This window comes from Coenobita brevimanus, chromosome 104 (assembly GCF_032717465.1).
Source record: "Coenobita brevimanus isolate Jiangsu-jjx chromosome 104, ASM3271746v2, whole genome shotgun sequence".
Classification (NCBI taxonomy): Eukaryota; Metazoa; Arthropoda; class Malacostraca; order Decapoda; family Coenobitidae; genus Coenobita; species Coenobita brevimanus.
Genome location: NC_137057.1, coordinates 18,107,886 through 18,126,506, shown reverse-complemented (window position 1 = coordinate 18,126,506; position 18,621 = coordinate 18,107,886). Strand labels below are relative to the sequence as shown.

General features: G+C 45.8%; 1 protein-coding gene across 1 annotated transcript in view; it reads left to right on the top strand.

Moving 5' to 3' along the window:
* The first annotated feature begins 1,064 nt into the window (after positions 1-1,064).
* Positions 1,065-18,621, top strand: part of LOC145416035 (F-box/LRR-repeat protein 5-like) — a 17,591-nt gene continuing 34 nt past the window's right edge. The window contains exons 1-7 of the mRNA XM_080285135.1: positions 1,065-1,151; positions 7,695-7,892; positions 10,295-10,438; positions 12,820-13,825; positions 15,096-15,258; positions 16,922-17,089; positions 17,785-18,621. The exon at positions 17,785-18,621 is cut by the window's right edge and continues 34 nt beyond it. Coding sequence (XP_080141261.1) covers positions 1,065-1,151; positions 7,695-7,892; positions 10,295-10,438; positions 12,820-13,825; positions 15,096-15,258; positions 16,922-17,089; positions 17,785-18,621 — 2,603 coding nt within the window. The remainder of the gene's footprint in view (positions 1,152-7,694; positions 7,893-10,294; positions 10,439-12,819; positions 13,826-15,095; positions 15,259-16,921; positions 17,090-17,784) is intronic.

Below are 18,621 nucleotides of genomic sequence, written 5' to 3'. Positions count from 1 at the left end.
GAAAGGAGAAAATAGACATAAATGAATATATAACCTCTGGGGAAGCATCAGCAAGAGAACACTGCAAAAAACTGCATGAAAAAGAGAGGCGATAAAGACGTCAGGAAATTTAGTTTCCCAAATAGGGCAATTGATCAGTGGAATACACTACTGAATGAAATAGTGTGTGCCAAAACTATTCAAAAATGTAAGGATATGTATGATAAAAATGGTTTTAAGACACGGGACAATACGAGCTTGAATCATTCATGTAAAGATACAATTAGGCAAGAACAATTAGGTGAGAACACACACACACACACACGTCTCTCTAGCCAATATTGGTGACGGGGTTACAGTAACTTCGCTAATTCGCTTCCATCTGCCATGACACTAAGCCAAGGACATTAGAGGTAGCACATTTACCCCTTATCTGTCAGCGAGGCAACACCAGCCTTATCAGTAGCCTCAGATTCACATGAGACGCGCCAACTCACACCCAAGGAATTTCTCACATACCGTACTCGTGCATGTGTGTGTGTGTGTGTGTCGCTACAAAGGAGAGAGAGAGAGAGAGAGAGAGAGAGAGAGAGAGAGAGAGAGAGCACTGATACGGCCTAACTGTGCAGTAATCATGCATTTATCTGTTAATTGTGTTTCTAGTGGGAAGGACAAGGAGAGTGTAGAATCTTCTATAATTTCTTCCTAAAAAAAAAAAAAAAAAAAATAGTTTAGACGATTTGGATCAACTCCCTCACGTATAACTGATATATTTTAAAGAACTAAAGAACTGTCCCCACATTAATTAATAGTTTTAGGCCATTAAGGTTCATCTGACAAAAAATCCTCGGTTGAAGTCAGACTGGAGTATAAATAGTAACCAAGGAGACTCATTCCTCCATGATAATTATTGCTCACCCAGTCTCTTGCACTCATGGCTTTAATATTCAAGCTGGAAAACTGGCCCAAGTTTGTCAGATGATAAAATAAACCGAGTATAGGCCCAGGGAAATAGAAAAGTTTGTGAACAATGCGCCATCCAGTTCCTAGACAACCTTTACATCTGTCTCGTCTAGTAAACAAAGATGGCTCCCAGGGTGCCTGATGAAATTGACGTTTTTACTGTTCCTCACTCCAGGATGAAGGAACTGGTCAACATATACACTCAGAAGGTGAGCCAGGACCCTCTGCATCAGCCTCTGAGTTGAAGTAGAGCAAAATCAATGACGTTTTATGGTAATGGGTAAATGGAGTGAAGGACCTTGACGTACTCAGCTAATGGCAAGCAGATTAACCGATTGTGCAACTTTTATTAGTAGTTTATGGAGGCAGGACCTACAGATAATTATTACTTAAACAAATTATGGTAAAACAGGACTAGAACCATGGAAAATCAATCAGTTTGCAGACTTTCCTTCTTTCTTCACCAGCTAGTGTTTCGTGTCTCGAGGGTCAGGTTAATTAGGACAGGTAATTATATTTTTATTTAGGTTATATACTGGTAATTTTATGGCACTGCATAAAACCAATCTCGTTGAAATTTTAGGAGAGTTCCCATATACCAGAATTACCAGTGTCAATAAACTATAACATTTTTCGTTGTGATAGCTTTAGAAAATTGCGAGAATGCGTGATTTTGACATGAACTGTTAAATCACCAGTATTAACGCGCAAACCTTGGCAACTGGTCACACGCCATGTCGTATTATTAGGTCGATTTGTCTCTAAAGTCTGTCTGTCACTGATCACTTATCGCTCCTAACCTAACCCAACACAGCACAATCTCTCTAACAATACCCACACGCCGTCATCCTGAAAGGGCTGGCCATTTGACTCCGAGTTAGTTGACGTATCCGAACCTAATTCAGTCGTCTAATTTAACCCTAACCTAACCCACCTCAATGATTTGGGGGCGAACAAGTTTAGGGTTTAAATCAACGCATTGCCTTCAGTCAGACACCACCGCCAATGTCAACAAACCTGACTTTTTGCCATTCACTAACATGTTAATTTTACAGAATTTGGGTGTCTGTCTATCTGTCTACCTATCTATCTATTGCCAGACGCCTTAATCCTGTAAGGTGTGGCCACAAACAAATCGCCTCCATGTCGCCCTGTCCCCTGCCATTTCACTGCCCTGCTCCCAGCTTACAGCCCCCTCTCTCATATACCTCTCCACTCCATCCCTGCATCTCATCCTCGGCCTTCCCCTCCCTCTTCCCCCCTCCACCTCACTCACATACACTCTCTTCATCAGTCTTTCACCCTTCATCCTCTCCACATGGCCAAACCACCTCAGTGTGTTCCTCATAAAGCTTCCTATCACATCACCACTTCTTTACTAAACACAAAAAAGGCATCTGCGGTGGATGTTTATAGAGGAGAAAGTACCTTAGCATAAGATCTGTTATGAGCATATTAATTTCAGTGTCCATTAAGTGGGTGTAACTCTGAACAAAGGAAAAGGGGAAAAAGAAGTGTGTGGTAATCATAGGGGCATTTGTCTTCTTAGTATAATAGGAAAAGTGTATGGTAGGATACTTATAGACAGAGTTAGAGAAAGAACAGAGAAATTAGTTGGAGAAGAACAGGGAGGCTTTAGGAAGGGAAGAGGTTGTGTAGATCAGATATTCATTCTTAGATCTTTAGTGGAAAAGTTTCTAGAGAAGGGAAAGAAGTTGTATGCGGCCTTCATGGATTTGGAGAAAGCATATGACAGGGTGGATAGACAAGGATTGTGGAAAGTGTTAAGAATATATGGAGTAGATGGGAAGTTGTTGAATGCTGTGAAGAGTATGTACGATGGTGCGAAGGCTGCAGTACGTGTGGATGGTGAACTAAGTGAATTTTTCTCTTTGAAAGTTGGGTTGAAACAGGGATGTGTCATGTCTCCATGGTTGTTCAATCTGTACATGGATGGAGTAATAAAAGAGGTACAAGGTAGGGTAGTGGATGTTGGAGTGGCCCTGGTGAGAGAGGATAGTGTTTGGAAACTCCCTGTACTGTTGTTTGCAGATGATACTGTGTTGTTGAGTGAAGACGAAGGGGAGCTGCAAGGCTTGGTGGATGAGTTTGGGAGAGTGTGTAAGAAACGGAATCTAAAGGTGAATGTAGGGAAGAGTAAAGTGATGGTCTTTGAGAGAGGTGAAGTCAGTGAATGTACAGCGAGGTTGGATGGTGAGGAATTGGAAAATGTGAGTACGTTTAAGTACTTGGGTAGTGTGATGAGTAAGGATGGAGGTTTGGAGGGTGAAGTGCGTGAAAGGGTACAGCAGGGAAGAAAGGTTGCTGGTTCTTTGAAAGCAGTGATAAGAAACAGGGAAGTGAGCATGGAAATGAAAAAGTTACTACATGACAGTATTGTGATACCAACTCTAATGTACGGAAGTGAAGCTTGGACATTGTTGGAAGGACACAAGTCAAGAGTGAGAGCAGTGGAAATGAGTTATTTAAGAGGAGCCTGTGGAGTCACATGGAGAGACAGGCTGACGAATGAGGATATAAAGGAGCGTTGTGGTGTGGATGTGGATGTGATAGGAAGTGTTATGAGGAACACACTGAGGTGGTTTGGCCATGTGGAGAGGATGGAGGGTGAAAGACCGACGAAGAGAGTGTATGTGAGTGAGGTGGAGGTGGGAAGAGGGAGGGGGAGGCCAAGGATGAGATGGAGGGATGGAGTGGAGAGGTATATGAGAGAGGGGGATGTGAGCTGGGCACAGGACAGTGAAATGGCAGGGGACAGGGCGACATGGAGGCAATTTGTTTGTGGCCACCCCTTTCGGAATTAAAGCATCTGGCAATAGATAGATAGATTCAAGCCTTCTTTTCTGTGTGAAGTTTAGCCATGAGTAATCCTGGCCCAGGATTCCAAGCCTGCCTTCATGTGGATTTAGGTTATTAGGGTGGGCAGTGGTGAAATCCTATGGTATTTGTCTGTTTTTAATTGCATAGCCTTATTTAGATGAGATGAAGGGATGGAGTGGAGAGGTATATGAGAGAGGGGGGTGTGAGCTGGGAGCAGGGCAGTGAAATGGCAGGGGACAGGGTGACATGGAGGCGATTTGTTTATGGCCACCCGTTACGGGATTGAGGCGTCTGGCTATAGATAGAAAGATAGCCTTATTGATGAATCTTATGCAAAAATCCAGTTACAGTATTTCAGTCCTAACCTTTGCATCCATCAGCCCGAACATACAAGGGCAAATACAGTACCAGTGTGTGACTTTCATCAGTAGGTTTGGTCTTTTGGGGTTTGGTTTATGGCTATCAATCTGTCTATAGCCCGACGCCCTAATCCCGCAAAGGGTGGCTGCAGACAAAACGCCTCCAAGTCGCTCTGTCACCCACCATTCAACTGCCCTCCCCCCAACTCACTCCCCCCTCCCTATAATATGGTATGTGAAATGTCCGTAAATAAGGCTGCAGAGCTGAGGTTAATCTAGTCACCAATTCCACTTCACTCAGTTTTTTTATTGTGGCGAAGATGCACATGACAAGCTGGTGATGATTGGCTGATTGCAACATGTCCGAATATCTATCTATCTATCTATTGCCAGACGCCATAATCCCGTACGGGGAGGCCATTTGACTCTGAGTTATTTGTTTTACACGGAGGGGCACTAACCCTCCACCAACCCACTTGACACGTAGGCAGCACGTATGCTTTGGTTATATGGTTACCACCCAGCGTTATAAATGGTTTCTTGGCTTACAGGAAACCATTTGGCTTGTCACTCAATGTAAAGCCACCTGAAAAGGAAAGAAAAGCAATAAGAAGTGACAGGAAAGATGGGAGAAATAGGAAGAGAAGAGAGCAGGCACAGAAAAAGAACGATAAAGGCTAAGGAAGAAGTAGGCAGCACTACATCAAGTGAGTGGATGATGGTCACTGCCACCTACCACTAATGTCTGAATAACTTATGTATATACTGGTACTAACCCAAATTTCCCCCTCAGATATATGTTAAGTCAATTAAAAATACTAATGAGTACGGAGATTATGACGTAATCTTGCATTCAGCCAATTATCACCAACCTGTCAAGTGCATCTTTGCCTCAGTAAAAAAAAACTGAGTATAGTGCACTTGTCTATGATCCTCTTTAACCCTCTGGCCACTTGAAGCAATTATGGTCACCCTACTAATTATTCTTCATGACTCTTCAGGAGGATGAGGTGGAGGGATGGAGTTGAGAGATACATGAGGGAAGGGGGAGGGCAGTCAAATGGTGGATGACAGAGTGACTTGGAGGCGTTTTGTCTGTGGCCACCCTTTTGCGGGATCAGGGCATCGGACTATAGATAGATAGATATGTAGACACTTCAGGCAACTACAGTCCACAGCCATAAAAAACTTTTCCCTGTACTGCAAAAGATGACTGCATTCCCTCACATTTTATTACCATGTTTAGAGGAGTACCACACTGACAAAGCATACAGAAACACATGTAAGTGCTCATAATGTTCACATGGTTGCTCAGATAAAAACAGATTGATTATCATGTTATGTCTGTTGCACCCAAGAGGAATACAAATGAGGGCTGGTGGTATGACAGATACATACCTCGTAATGGGTCTCAGTGCACAATGAAATATAAACTCTTGTGGAAGGTAAGTTGGTTCTTAGGCATGGTCATGCTTCTGAAATGTATTTTAGCAAAGTGTGAGCAGCGCAAGTCACTATAAATGCAAAATTAGACAGTGGCATACATTAGTTATTTTCGCTCCTGCCCCCCCAGAAAATGACAGTTTTCTAGTAGGAGGGTGCATTTTTTACCATTATCACAGTGAGAAATGGAAACTTTATGGTCATTTCCTGTTAGAAAAATAGCAACAGTTTTATAGTTAGCATTTTCATTTTTTAGGGACTTGGCCTATGTCCAGGGGAATGATCGAGAAATGCTAGGTCACGGCCAGAGGGTTAATGAATCAGACAAAAGCCGTGTGTGGGGGGGGGAATCTTTCATTGTTTTGTGAGGCTAAACCGCAGCAATACCTGAACGCTACAGATCATTTTTCAGACATTTGCTGATATGGTTACTGTCTGAGCTGGGGAAGATCACTTAAATTTCGGGACTGGAGACTTTTTACCGAGCTACACACACTTTTATTAGTGGTTATTACACCTTGACTTTAGCTTTCTTTTGCTCAGTGTAGATATTTCCCAAAAAGAACAGCTTTTTTGGAAGGTTCTAGCCATCTGGTCTTCCATTCATTCATTCATTCATTGCCAGACGCCATGTATCCCAAACGGGGTGGCCAAGGGCTCAGAGTTAATTGTTTTACAGGGAGGGGCACTAATCCTCCACCAACCCCACTCGAAACATAGGGAGAACGTTATGCCAACAGCGTCTGGTGTTCCCAGGCGGTCACCCATCCAAGTACTAACCAGACCCAACGTTGCTTCATGTTTGCCTAAAAAGAAAAGGGTCTGAAAACTGAAATACTGCACTGTGCTGTTTAGTGACAGAAAGCGCACATAGGCTGATGTGTTATGTAATGAATAGAAGCAGTCACACATCAGTTACTTAAACCATTCAGGCTGAATTTTTGTAGTGCTGTAAATTCCTGCTATCTCCACGCAGTTTTATTCAACTACGGACAGATCTTTCATCATGAACGGGTTAAGGAAGGCGATATTTAGCCTCTCCAGTTTGAAGACTCTCTCAAGCAGAATAAAATCATGTAAAGGTACCATGAGTAAAATTTAAAATGTGTGTTGTCTATCTATCTATCTATCTATTGCCAGACGCTATAATCGGGTAAGGGGTGTCCATTTGACTTTGAGTTATTTGTTATACGGGGAGGGGCACTAGCCCTCCACCAACCCACTTGTTGACACGTAGGGAGCACGTATGGTTTGGTTATATGGTTACCATCCAGCGTTGTAAATGGTTTCTTGGCTTACAGGAAACCATTTGGCTTGTCACTCAATGTAAAGCCACCTGTAAAGGAAAGAAAAGCAATAAGAAGTGACAGGAAAGATGGGAGAAATAGGAAGAGAGGAGGGCAGGCACAGAAAAAGAATGATAAAGACTAAGGAAGAAGTAGGCAGCACTACATCAAGTGAGTGGATGATGGTGAGAAATAGGAAGAGAGGAGGGCAGGCACAGAAAAAGAATGATAAAGGCTAAGGAAGAAGTAGGCAGCAGTACATCAAGTGAGTGGATGATGGTGAGAAATAGGAAGAGAGGAGGGCAGGCACAGAAAAAGAATGATAAAGGCTAAGGAAGAAGTAGGCAGCAGTACATCAAGTGAGTGGATGATGGTGAGAAATAGGAAGAGAGGAGGACAGACACAGAAAAAGAATGATAAAGGCTCAGGAAGAAGTAGGCAGCAGTACATCAAGTGAGTGGATGATGGTGAGAAATAGGAAGAGAGGAGGGCAGGCACAGAAAAAGAATGATAAAGGCTAAGGAAGAAGTAGGCAGCAGTACATCAAGTGAGTGGATGATGGTGAGAAATAGGAAGAGAGGAGGGCAGGCACAGAAAAAGAATGATCAAGGCTAAGGAAGAAGTAGGCAGCAGTACATCAAGTGAGTGGATGATGGTGAGAAATAGGAAGAGAGGAGGGCAGGCACAGAAAAAGAATGATAAAGGCTAAGGAAGAAGTAGGCAGCACTACATCAAGTGAGTGGATGAGGGTCGCCACCACCTACCGCTACGTGTGTTGTGAAGTAATTGAGAAGAGACCTTATATGTGTAAACTCTTCCACAGATGGAGTGTGTTGACTTCCGCGATGGTCCGGAGGTGATGTCACTTTTACGAGGGCTGGACTCCACCTTGCAGGAGTTCAAGAGCCACGAGACCATCGAGAACATTTTCATCATGGACCAACTCAAGAACCGCCTCAAACAGCGAAAGATCTCCAACACGGCTGTTTGCGATTGCCACGCCGACAACAGACTGGGAGATGTAAGAGGGCTGTTTAAAGATTACTGTTTACACTATGGCAATATACAGTGTAAGGTGGTTTGGCCGTGTGGAGAGGATGGAGAGCGAGAGACTGACGAGGAGAGTGTATGTGAGGGAGGTGGAGGGGGGGAGAGGGAGGGGGAGGCCAAGGGTGAGATGGAACGTTGTGGTGTGGATGTGGATGTGATAGGAAGCGTTAGGAGAAACACACTGAGGTGGTTTGGCCATGTGGAGAGGATGGAGAGTGAGAGACTGACGAGGAGAGTGTATGTGAGGGAGGTGGAGGTGGGGAGAGGGAGGGGGGGAGGCCTAGGATGAGTTGGATGGATGGAGTGGAGAGGTATATGAGAGAGGGGTGTGTGTGAGCTGGGAGCTTGGCAGTGAAATGGCAGAGGACAGGGCGATATGGAGGCAATTTGTTTGTGGCCACCCCTTACAGGATTAAGGCGTCTGGCAATAGATAGATAGAATATACCAGAGTGGGATTATCAGACATAAGATTACTATGTACAATATGCCAGAGGTTTCACTATCAGGTACAAATGCCATCAGTTCCATCTCGTAGGTCATTTGTTTTTGCAGAATTGAAGGAAAAAAAGGTGTATAATCTTCCCACATCCCTTTGTTCTTTCGCAAAAACAGGTCTTAGTTATGAAAGGAAAATTATAATGAGCTGTTACTCGGTTTTCGCGGGAACGAAAGGAAATGAAAGTGCAAGGCTTCTTATTTGTTGTTGTTTAGGAAAAAACTTCCGGTAAACAAAGAAAATAAATTGTGACAGGGCATTGGTACTGTCTCCCTCTGTCTGTATTTCCTGCTGCCTATGACCTCCAGTCTTTCAAACGCAGTGTGTCCAGGCATCTCGAAATGAACGGATCTTGAATTTGGCTCTCTCTTGTATTTTGTTTTTCTCTTGGAAGGAACAGTTTTGCGGGCTCATGGCCTTGGGTTCCTTCTTCCTCACAAAAAAAAAAAAAAAAAAATGTATGCCTGGCCGATCCACAGTGCCAGAATGTTGTGTGAATGATTATGTTGTGTATTTCTCTGGGCTTGCTAGTGTTAGATCTCTCTCTTGCGTACTTTCTCGTTCGTCGTCTCTGGATATTAACCTCACTCTGACATAAGGTCGGAAAAAGATAGGTCAGGGTGATGATGATGATGGTGGTGATGATGATGATGATAATGATGATGATGATGATGACAACGGTGATGACGACGATGATGATGATGATGACAATGATGATGATGATGATGATGACAGTGATGATGATGATGATGATGATGATGATGATGGTGGTGGTGATAATGATGATATGATGATGATGATAATGGTGGTGGTGGTGGTGGTGGTGGTGATATGATGATGATGATGGTGGTGGTGGTGGTGATATGATGATGATGATGATGATGATGGTGGTGGTGGTGATATGATGATGATGGTGGTGGTGGTGATATGATGATGATGATGGTGGTGGTGGTGGTGATATGATGATGATGATGATGATGGTGGTGGTGGTGGTGATAATGATGATGATGATGGTGGTGATAATTACAGCCTCTTTCTGCACATTATGTCTGTGAAGGAGAGAGAAGAATTCCATCCATCATCCAATCCTACGTTATCCCTTGAGAAACGTAGGAGCCCGGGGCTAGGCAAGTTGGTCCTGACATTTAAGATGAGAGAAAAGAATTGATTAGAATTGTCTATCTATCTGTCTATTGCCAGATGCCATAATCCCGTAAGGGGTGGCCATTTGACTCTGAGGTATTTGTTTTACGGGGAGGGGCACTAACCCTCCACCAACCCACTTGTTGACACGTAGGGAGCACGTATGGTTTGGTTATATGGTTACCACCCAGCGTTGTAAATGGTTTCTTGGCTTACAGGAAAGCATTTGGCTTGTCACTCAATGTAAAGCCACCTGTGAAGGAAAGAAAAGCAATAAGAAGTGACAGGAAAGATGGGAGAAATAGGAAGAGAGGAGGGCAGGCACAGAAAAAGAATGATAAAGGCTAAGGAAGAAGTAGGCAGCACTACATCAAGTGAGTGGATGATGGTGAGAAATAGGAAGAGAGGAGGGCAGGCACAGAAAAAGAATGATAAAGACTAAGGAAGAAGAAGGCAGCACTACATCAAGTGAGTGGATGATGGTGAGAAATAGGAAGAGAGGAGGGCAGGCACAGAAAAAGAATGATAAAGGCTAAGGAAGAAGTAGGCAGCACTACATCCAGTGAGTGGATGATGGTGAGAAATAGGAAGAGAGGAGGGCAGGCACAGAAAAAGAATGATAAAGGCTAAGGAAGAAGTAGGCAGCACTACATCAAGTGAGTGGATGATGGTCGCCACCACCTACCACCATTAGAATTGTATACCGTAAAATTAACCGCTATTTCCCCCTCAGGTTGTGCAGGTAATGAAGACAGGGGTGGGGGTGAAGCAGAGTGTGAGGGAGCGTCTTAAATTTGGACTGAGACTGCAGCGCGCGTTTCACGATTTTGTCAACAACTTCCTGCCCCACATGGAAGAGGAAGAACAGGTTTTCCAGGTGGGTACGATTATAATCTGTACGCTTCACCTCTCTCAGACTTGCATGTTTTTTCCCCTGCGTCCTGTGATCTCCAGTCTCTCAAACGCAGTGTGTCCAGGCATCTCGAAATGAACGGATCTTGAATTTGGCTCTCTTTTGTTGTGTTGTTGTTTTTTTTTTCTTGGAAGGAATGGTTTGTGGGTTCCTGGCCTTTGGTTCCTTCGTCCTTGCATTAAAAAAAAAAAATTTATTCACTCTTGGAAGGATCTTTGGGAATCAATGGGACGGTGAAGGTTATGTTCGGCTCTTCCAGTTGATAGCAAGTACGTAAAGCAATAAGTCTACCCATCTATGTGTCTAATGCCAGATGCCCTAATTCCGTAAGGGGTGGCCACAGACAAATCGCCTCCATGTCGCCCTGTCCCTCGCCATTTCACTGCCCTGCTCCCTGCTCACACCCCCCTCTCTCATATACCTCTCCACTCCATCCCTCCATCTCATCCTTGGCCCCCCTCTCCATTTCCCCCCCCCCCTCCACCTCACTCACATACAGTATACTCTCCTCGTCAGTCTCTCACTCTCCATCCTCTATGCATGGCCAAAGTCACCAGCCTGGAAGGTTTCCACATGAGTAATATCCCATAACAGTATGGTATTTGCTGTGTTAAAAGAGAATTACTGTGAGAAGGTTGAGGAACGTAAATGCAGTGGTTCGGTGCAGATCTTAAAAGAAAATTTGTACTCAATTGGTGTCATGGAGCACCAATTTTATATTGTATATTTCTTTATGGAGATAAGACTTTCAGAAAAGGTAGGGTAGTAACTTTCTTTTTTCTTTTTTTTCCAGTTTCCTCAGATTCTTTTTCAATTGTTTCTCTACAGATGATGTAATCATGTCTTGAACTCGTACTGTGCTAGGTTAGGATTGGTCTTACTCTTTTCACAAGGGAGAGGTGGGAGATAGAGAGAGAGAGGGCATTTCTGTGAGGTGACCTCGATGCCAGAAACCAAAGGAGCCACAGTTTTCAACCTGGCCTAAGCAGATCATACCCCTCATCTCTAATAGTACAGGAGAACCACCCTCTACAGCGGTAGGAATAAGATCTAATGTGGCTTTATACCAGTGGCTTTGATCAGCATGTTCCTGTGGAGGTGTGCCTGCGTAAGCCAGTACAGACACGTTTTCGTTTTCGTTTTTCAAGGCTCCAACATGCTTGCATGTGTCGGCCTTGGTCACCTAATGGCGGCTCTCCACGCTGCACGATCCATTGCAGCCTCCCTGTTCAGTCCCTTAACCCTAAGGTCACACTTAATGACCTCGTCCCATGTCTTTCTCGGTCTACCCCTCATAACCCCACCCCCAATATTAACACTTCTCACATCTGCATAAAAGCATCATGTACATCTCCTTTGGTCATAATTCATTCGACAGTTAACCATCCATCCATCAATCATCCAATCCTACGTTGCCCCATGAGAAGTGTAGGAGCCCGGGGCTATGCAGGTTGCTCCTGACATTTAAGATGAGAGTGACCAGCCTCACTTATCCCTGAGTGGCATTACGTGAGCAGTAAACCCCAACCATCCCTTGGATATAAACCTTCACCGGCTCAATCCGATTGGAGCGCCTTAATTACCCACTAAACCACCAGGTGCCATAATTTGGTTATATGGTTACCACCCAGCATAGTAAATGGTTTCCTGGTGTAGCTACAGGAAGCCATTCAGCTTGTCACTCAGTGTAGAGTCACTCATAGGCCGAAGGATGGGGAAGGAAAGAAAGATGGAAGAGGGAGTTATATTCTAGAAGAGTGAAACATAGAGTCATGTGCTTCAATCTTAAATAATTTCAACGTGGAATGCAAACCCCTATATTGTCGTTTTTGGCCTGCCTAGGGTTATTAAGTAGAGTTAGCCTGCATCCCACAATACAGAGTGCATTTAGCAACTATATAGGCCAGGTGTATTCTATCTTTGTCATGTGCATCAGAAAGTATCATCAAGTTTGTGGGATTGGAGAAATATATTGAGGTGGTTTGGCCATGTTGATAGGATGGAAAGTGAGAGACTGGTGAGGAGAGTGTATATGAGTGAGGTGGAGCGGGGAAGAAGGAGGGGGAGGCTGAGGATGAGATGGAGGGATGAAGTGGAGAGGTATAGGAGAGAGGGGGGGTGTGAGCTGGGAGCAGGGCAGTGAAATGGCGGGGGACAGGGCGGCATGGAGGCGATTTGTTTGTGGACACCCTTTATGGGATTAAGGCGTCTGGCAATAGATAGATAGATAGATACTGTGCTATGAAAAGGTATGTAAATTTATACAGAGGTAATATATTTTTAAACAATGCATTATTTGGGTGAGATTTACGTTAGAGTGACCCTCGTATTAATCTCTCCAACAGCCTCTACTGGTGGAGCATTTTGAGTACGAGGAGCTGAAGATCCTGAAGGAGGTCGTCTTAAAGGAGCATGAGATTGTGAAGGAGCTGGGGCAGGAGAAAGGCCAGCAGGAGGCACTGAGGGAGGGCGAGGTGTGTGAAGACCTGAAGGACCTGCGGGACCTGGATTGCCTTCACCTGGACGAGCTCTCTGCTGATGAGGACATTGCCTGTGACACATCCTGGCTCAGTGACAGTACCAGTCTCTGTTGCAACGAGGAAGAGGATGAGCGTGACAAAGTTGAACTGGAGGATGAGCGTGACAGAGATGAACTGGAGGATGAGCGTGACAGAGATGAACTGGAGGATGAGCGTGACAGAGATGAACTGAAGATTCCTTTTGACAGAGAAGTGGAGATTCCCTGCAGTGACACCCAACGTCTTGACACTTTCCACCATAATTTAGGTTACGACACAGAGGATACAGAAACTGGGACAAGTCATGAACCAGACAAAGTGTACCTCCAAGATGCTTCCTTTGGTCCAGAACAAGGGCACCTGAATGACACCTGGGAGTTAAGTGGACCCTATTGTACAGAGTCACAGCTTTGGAACAACCGATGGGATGTAACGGAGTGTCATGATCAGCAGTTACTTGATAGAGAACCACTTCATGAGAGCCAGGAACCATTCAGGGGCGAGTTACTGTTAAATGAGAGTCTAAATGAGGAGACACAGGATCGTATTTGCTTCACTAACGAGGACTATGAGGAAGACCAACAGTGCAGGGGTAGACAGACACCCTATAGTTGCCAGAGGGATGCTGAACGGTGCTGCGTAGAAGACAGCATCGAGGTATACAGCCAAAAAGACGAGACGCCCGTCCTACCAGGCGAGGTGCTGATTGAGATATTCCGATACCTGACGCCTCTCGACCTCTGCCGGTGTGCGCAGGTCTGCCGCTCGTGGAATGCAGCTGCTTTCACCCCCGTCCTTTGGTCCGCCCTCTACCCTGTGCAGTGGTCGCGAGGTGGGTAACGATCCATCCTTTAACTGGTTCGTTCGGCCATGTGGAGAGGATGGAGAGTGAGAGACTGGCAAGGAGAGTGTGTGCGAGTGAGGTGGACAGGGGGAGAGTGAGGGGAAGGGCAAGGGGGAGAGGATGGAGAGTGAGAGACTGGCAAGGAGAGTGTGTGCGAGTGAGGCGGACAGGGGGAGAGTGAGGGGAAGGCCAAGAGGGAGAGGATGGAGAGTTGGAGACTGACGAGGAAAGAGTATGTGAGTGAGGTGGACGGGGGGAGAGGGAGGGGAAGGCCAAGGGTGAGATGGAGGGTTGGGGTGAAGAGGTATATGAGAGAGGGGGGTTTGAGCCGGGAGCAGGACAGTGAGATGGCGGGGGACAGGGTGACATGGAGGCGATTTGTTTGTGGCCACCCCTTATGGGATTAAGGCATCTGGCAATAGGTAGATAAATAGTTTTCTACAAAGTTTCCTTGTATATTTTAAAACTCAGAAACTTGGGGAAAGGCATCATGGGTGTTGCAGCGGAAAAGGAAATCAAGGCTGAGCTGTTTTTTAAGTAACTTGATTGAAGAGTGCTTGAATCATTCTCTTTTTTTCTTTTTGTGGACATGACCCACTCCCACAGCTAAATTAATGAGTTATGGTTATGTGCAATTTTAGGAGAGTTAGTTATTAGTGTGAGTTGGGAGCAGGGCCGTGAAATGGCGAGGGACAGGGCGACGTGGAGGCGATTTGTTTGTGGCCACCCTGAACGGGATCGAGGCGTCTGGCAATAGATAGATAGATAGATAGTTATAAGTTACCTGAGAGGAGCATGTGGAGTGATGTGGAGGGACAGGTTGACGAATGAAGAAGTGAAGGAACGTTGTGGGGTGGATGTGGATGTGGTTGAGATAGTTAGGAGAAATACACTGAGGTGGTTTGGACATGTGGAGAGGATGGAGAGTGAAAGACTGACTAAGAGGGTGTATGTAGGTGAGGTGGAGGGAGGGAAAGGGAGAGGTAGACCGAGGATGAGGTGGAGGGATGGAGTTGAGAGGTATATGAGGGAGGGGGGAGCGAGCTGAGGGGAGGGCAGTCAAATGGTGGGTGATGAGCGACTTGGAGGCGTTTTGTCTGCGGCCACCCTTTGCGGGATTAGGGTGTCGGGCTATAGATAGATAGATAGATAGATAGACTGGAGGCAAAAAGAGGTGTTCTGGAATTTACTTGGTACAAAAAAAAAGTACAAAAATGACTTATAACAAGGGATTGCTGTAGTAATTTTTTTCGTACAGGTATTTGGGTGAACTACAACGTTGGTCTGGGTGAAGCACTGGAGGACGCCGTGGGACGAGGGCTGGTGGTGCGGTGGGCCAAGTGGGATGAAGATGCTGATGTGGATGAGGCCGAGGACCAGCCCGACCCTCTGGCCGCCCAAGAACTGGCCGTCTTTCAGAGGTAACAACTCAAACCCTCTGCTGCATTAGGCTGTGCTAAAAAAATGTGCAACATGTCCGAATAACATTTCTATCTATCTATCTATCTGTCTCTGTCTATCTGTCTGTCTATCTATCTATCTATCTGTCTATTGCCAGACGCCATAATCCCGTAAGAGGTGGCCGTTTGACTTTGAGTTATTTGTTTTACGGGGAGGGGCACTAACCCTCCACCAACCCACTTGTTGATACGTAGGGAGCACGTATGGTTTGGTTATATGGTTACCACCCAGCGTTGTGAATGGTTTCTTGGCTTACAGGAAACCATTTGGCTTGTCACTCAATGTAAACCCACCTGTAAAGGAAAGAAAAGCAATAAGAAGTGACAGGAAAGATGGGAGAAATAGGAAGAGAGGAAGGCAGGCAGAGAAAAAGAATGATAAAGGCTAAGGAAGAAGTAGGCAGCACTACATCAGGTGAGTGGATGATGGTGAGAAATAGGAAGAGAGGAGGGCGGGCACAGAAAAAGAATAATAAAGGTGAAGGAAGAAGTAGGTAGCACTACATCAGGTGAGTGGATGATGGTGAGAAATAGGAAGAGAGGAGGGCAGGCACAGAAAAAGAACGATAAAGGCTAAGGAAGAAGTAGGCAGCACTACGTCAAGTGAGTGGATGATGGTGAGAAATAGGAAGAGAGGAGGGCAGGCACAGAAAAAGAATGATAAAGGTGAAGGAAGAAGTAGGCAGCACTACATCAAGTGAGTGGATGATGGTGAGAAATAGGAAGAGAGGAGGGCAGGCACAGAAAAAGAATGATAAAGGCTAAGGAAGAAGTAGGCAGCACTACATCAAGTGAGTGGATGATGGTGAGAAGTAGGCAGAGAGGAGGACAGGCACAGAAAAAGAATGATAAAGGCGAAGGAAGAAGTAGGCAGCACTACATCAAATGAGTGGATGATGGTGAGAAGTAGGCAGAGAGGAGGACAGGCACAGAAAAAGAACAATAAAGGCTAAGGAAGAAGTAGGCAGCACTACATCAGGTGAGTGGATGATGGTGAGAAATAGGAAGAGAGGAGGACAGGCACAGAAAAAGAATGATAAAGGCTAAGGAAGAAGTAGGCAGCACTACATCAAGTGAGTGGATTTACGAACCCAAATTTCGCCCTCAGACATATGTTGTCAATGAATAAAGCTAATGAGTAAAGAGATTATGAAGTAGTGTTGCATTCAGCCATTTATCACCAACATGTCAAGTGTATCTTCACCTTGATAATTAAAAAAAGTTAAGCAACGTTGGGTCTGGTTAGTACTTGGATGGGTGACCGCCTGGGAACACCAGATGCTGTTGGCATCCCTACGTGTCAAGTGGGGTTGGTGGAGGATTAGTGCCCCTCCCTGTAAAACAATTAACTCTAAGCCCTTGGCCACCCCGTCTGGGATACATGGCGTCTGACAATGGATGGATGGATGGAGTGTAAAGGATAACTGAAGCATGGTGTGGTGAGTCCAGCATAGTGATGTGGGTGTTGTCCTGTGTGGGGTGAAGATTGATGATGATGATGATGGTGATGATGATGATAACTAAATGATAACTGAAGCATGGTGTGGTAAGTCCAGCATAGTGGGTGTTGTCATGTATGGGGTGAAGATTGATGATGATGATGATGGTCGTCGTGTAATCGCAGCCTGGTGATGTGGGTGTTGCCGCGTGTGGGGTGCGGTGTGACTACCCTGGTGGTGGAGGCGGGGCGGGGCATCACATCGCGCCTCCTGCATCACGCCCTCCGCCTCTGCCCCGCCCTCAGAACTCTGGCGGCCGCTCACACACTGATTGACTCCTATGCCTTCAAGGGGTAAGCAGTGTTTAATTTTATTAGTATTTATTTATTTATTTCTTCACTTGAACCTTCGGGGAAATTTATTCTTAACCTTTACGGTGTTTTTTATTCATTACATCTTCAGTCTTCGAGGGGTAAGCAAGCAAAATTATTTCTGGCCTCTTCAGACTGATGTATTTTCTGTTTTACTCTTCTAGGCAACAAATTATTTTAGCCAGCACAGGATCTATTATCTCAGGGTCTTGGTATGGATTTAACCAGGCATCTCAACTCGTGGCTCGGTGGGTTAGAGCGCTCCGTTCTGACCGAAGGGTCGGAGGATCGAATCCACCCAAGGGTCATTGGTAGACATCAGGAAGGGCATCCGGTTATAAAATGCTACACGCTCCAGTCCAAAGTCCTCTTCCCAGGGGCAACGCCTTAGCCCTTCGGGGATACCTGGCGTAAAACCAATTTTTTTTTTTTTTTTTTTTTTTTTTTTTTTTTTTTTTTTTTAAATCTCAACTGCTGGGTTATACAATACAAATGTCCCTCACCTCCTGCCCTTTGCCCAGAAGGAGGAGGATGCATTGCGGGAGAAGGACAGCATCAATGGACAGTTCACTTGCTCCTACGCTCCTCATGGGGCAACACAGGATTGGGTGATGATGATGATGATGATGGTGATGGTGGTGATAAAAACAGCAACCTGATGCTGCTGTGTGTTGCAGGGTGTGGCTGAGTGGTGGTCTTGGGCGGTTGCGTCACCTGGACCTGCAGGCGTGCCACCTGGTGGATGACGATGCCCTCACGTACCTGGCTCTGTGTGGCCCCACCCAGTACAATGCCTGGCTGAGGGCAAGAGAGCAGCACCTTGACCCTCACCAGAGTCACCACTGCGGCTGCCTCCACATGAATGCCGTGAGGAGCAACACATGTGCCTGTGCCGGTTGTCATTGTCTCTTGCAGCAGTACCCAGCCAGTGAATACAGGTATGTGGTGAATAGGAAGGGCTTGAGGCACACCGACCTGTTTGACTTACATGACATTAATGCCACAGAAACTGATATAGAGGAGATCCACTGCCACTCAAAGAGCTCGGATGGCCGAGAGGTGATGGCTGTAGCCTCCCACTGTGGAAAGAGGGTGTATCAGATCCCAGACTGTCTTGATTTTAGCAGAGAGACCGAACATGGCTGCTCAGACGATGACCACTGGCCCGATGCCTTCAGCAAGAGAACAGGGGACCGACAAATGCCAGGCTTCAGCAGACATGATATCCAGGAAAGAAGACATAAGACGAGGTGGCCGGGAATGAAGCTAGAGACCTTGAACTTATCTGGCTGTTGGCGAGTGACTGACACAGGGCTGGGGGCTCTAGCAGGTGCCGGGGCTGCGTCGGGGCTCACCAGTCTCAATGTCAGTGGCTGTTACCGCCTCTCTGGCCGGGGTCTGGGGGCACTAGCATCTGCCTGCCCGGTTCTACACCCGGACAGCCTCTGGTACTGCGACAACATTCAGGACGGACCCTACCCACTGCAGGCCAACGGGTGTGCTAACCTTGGCAA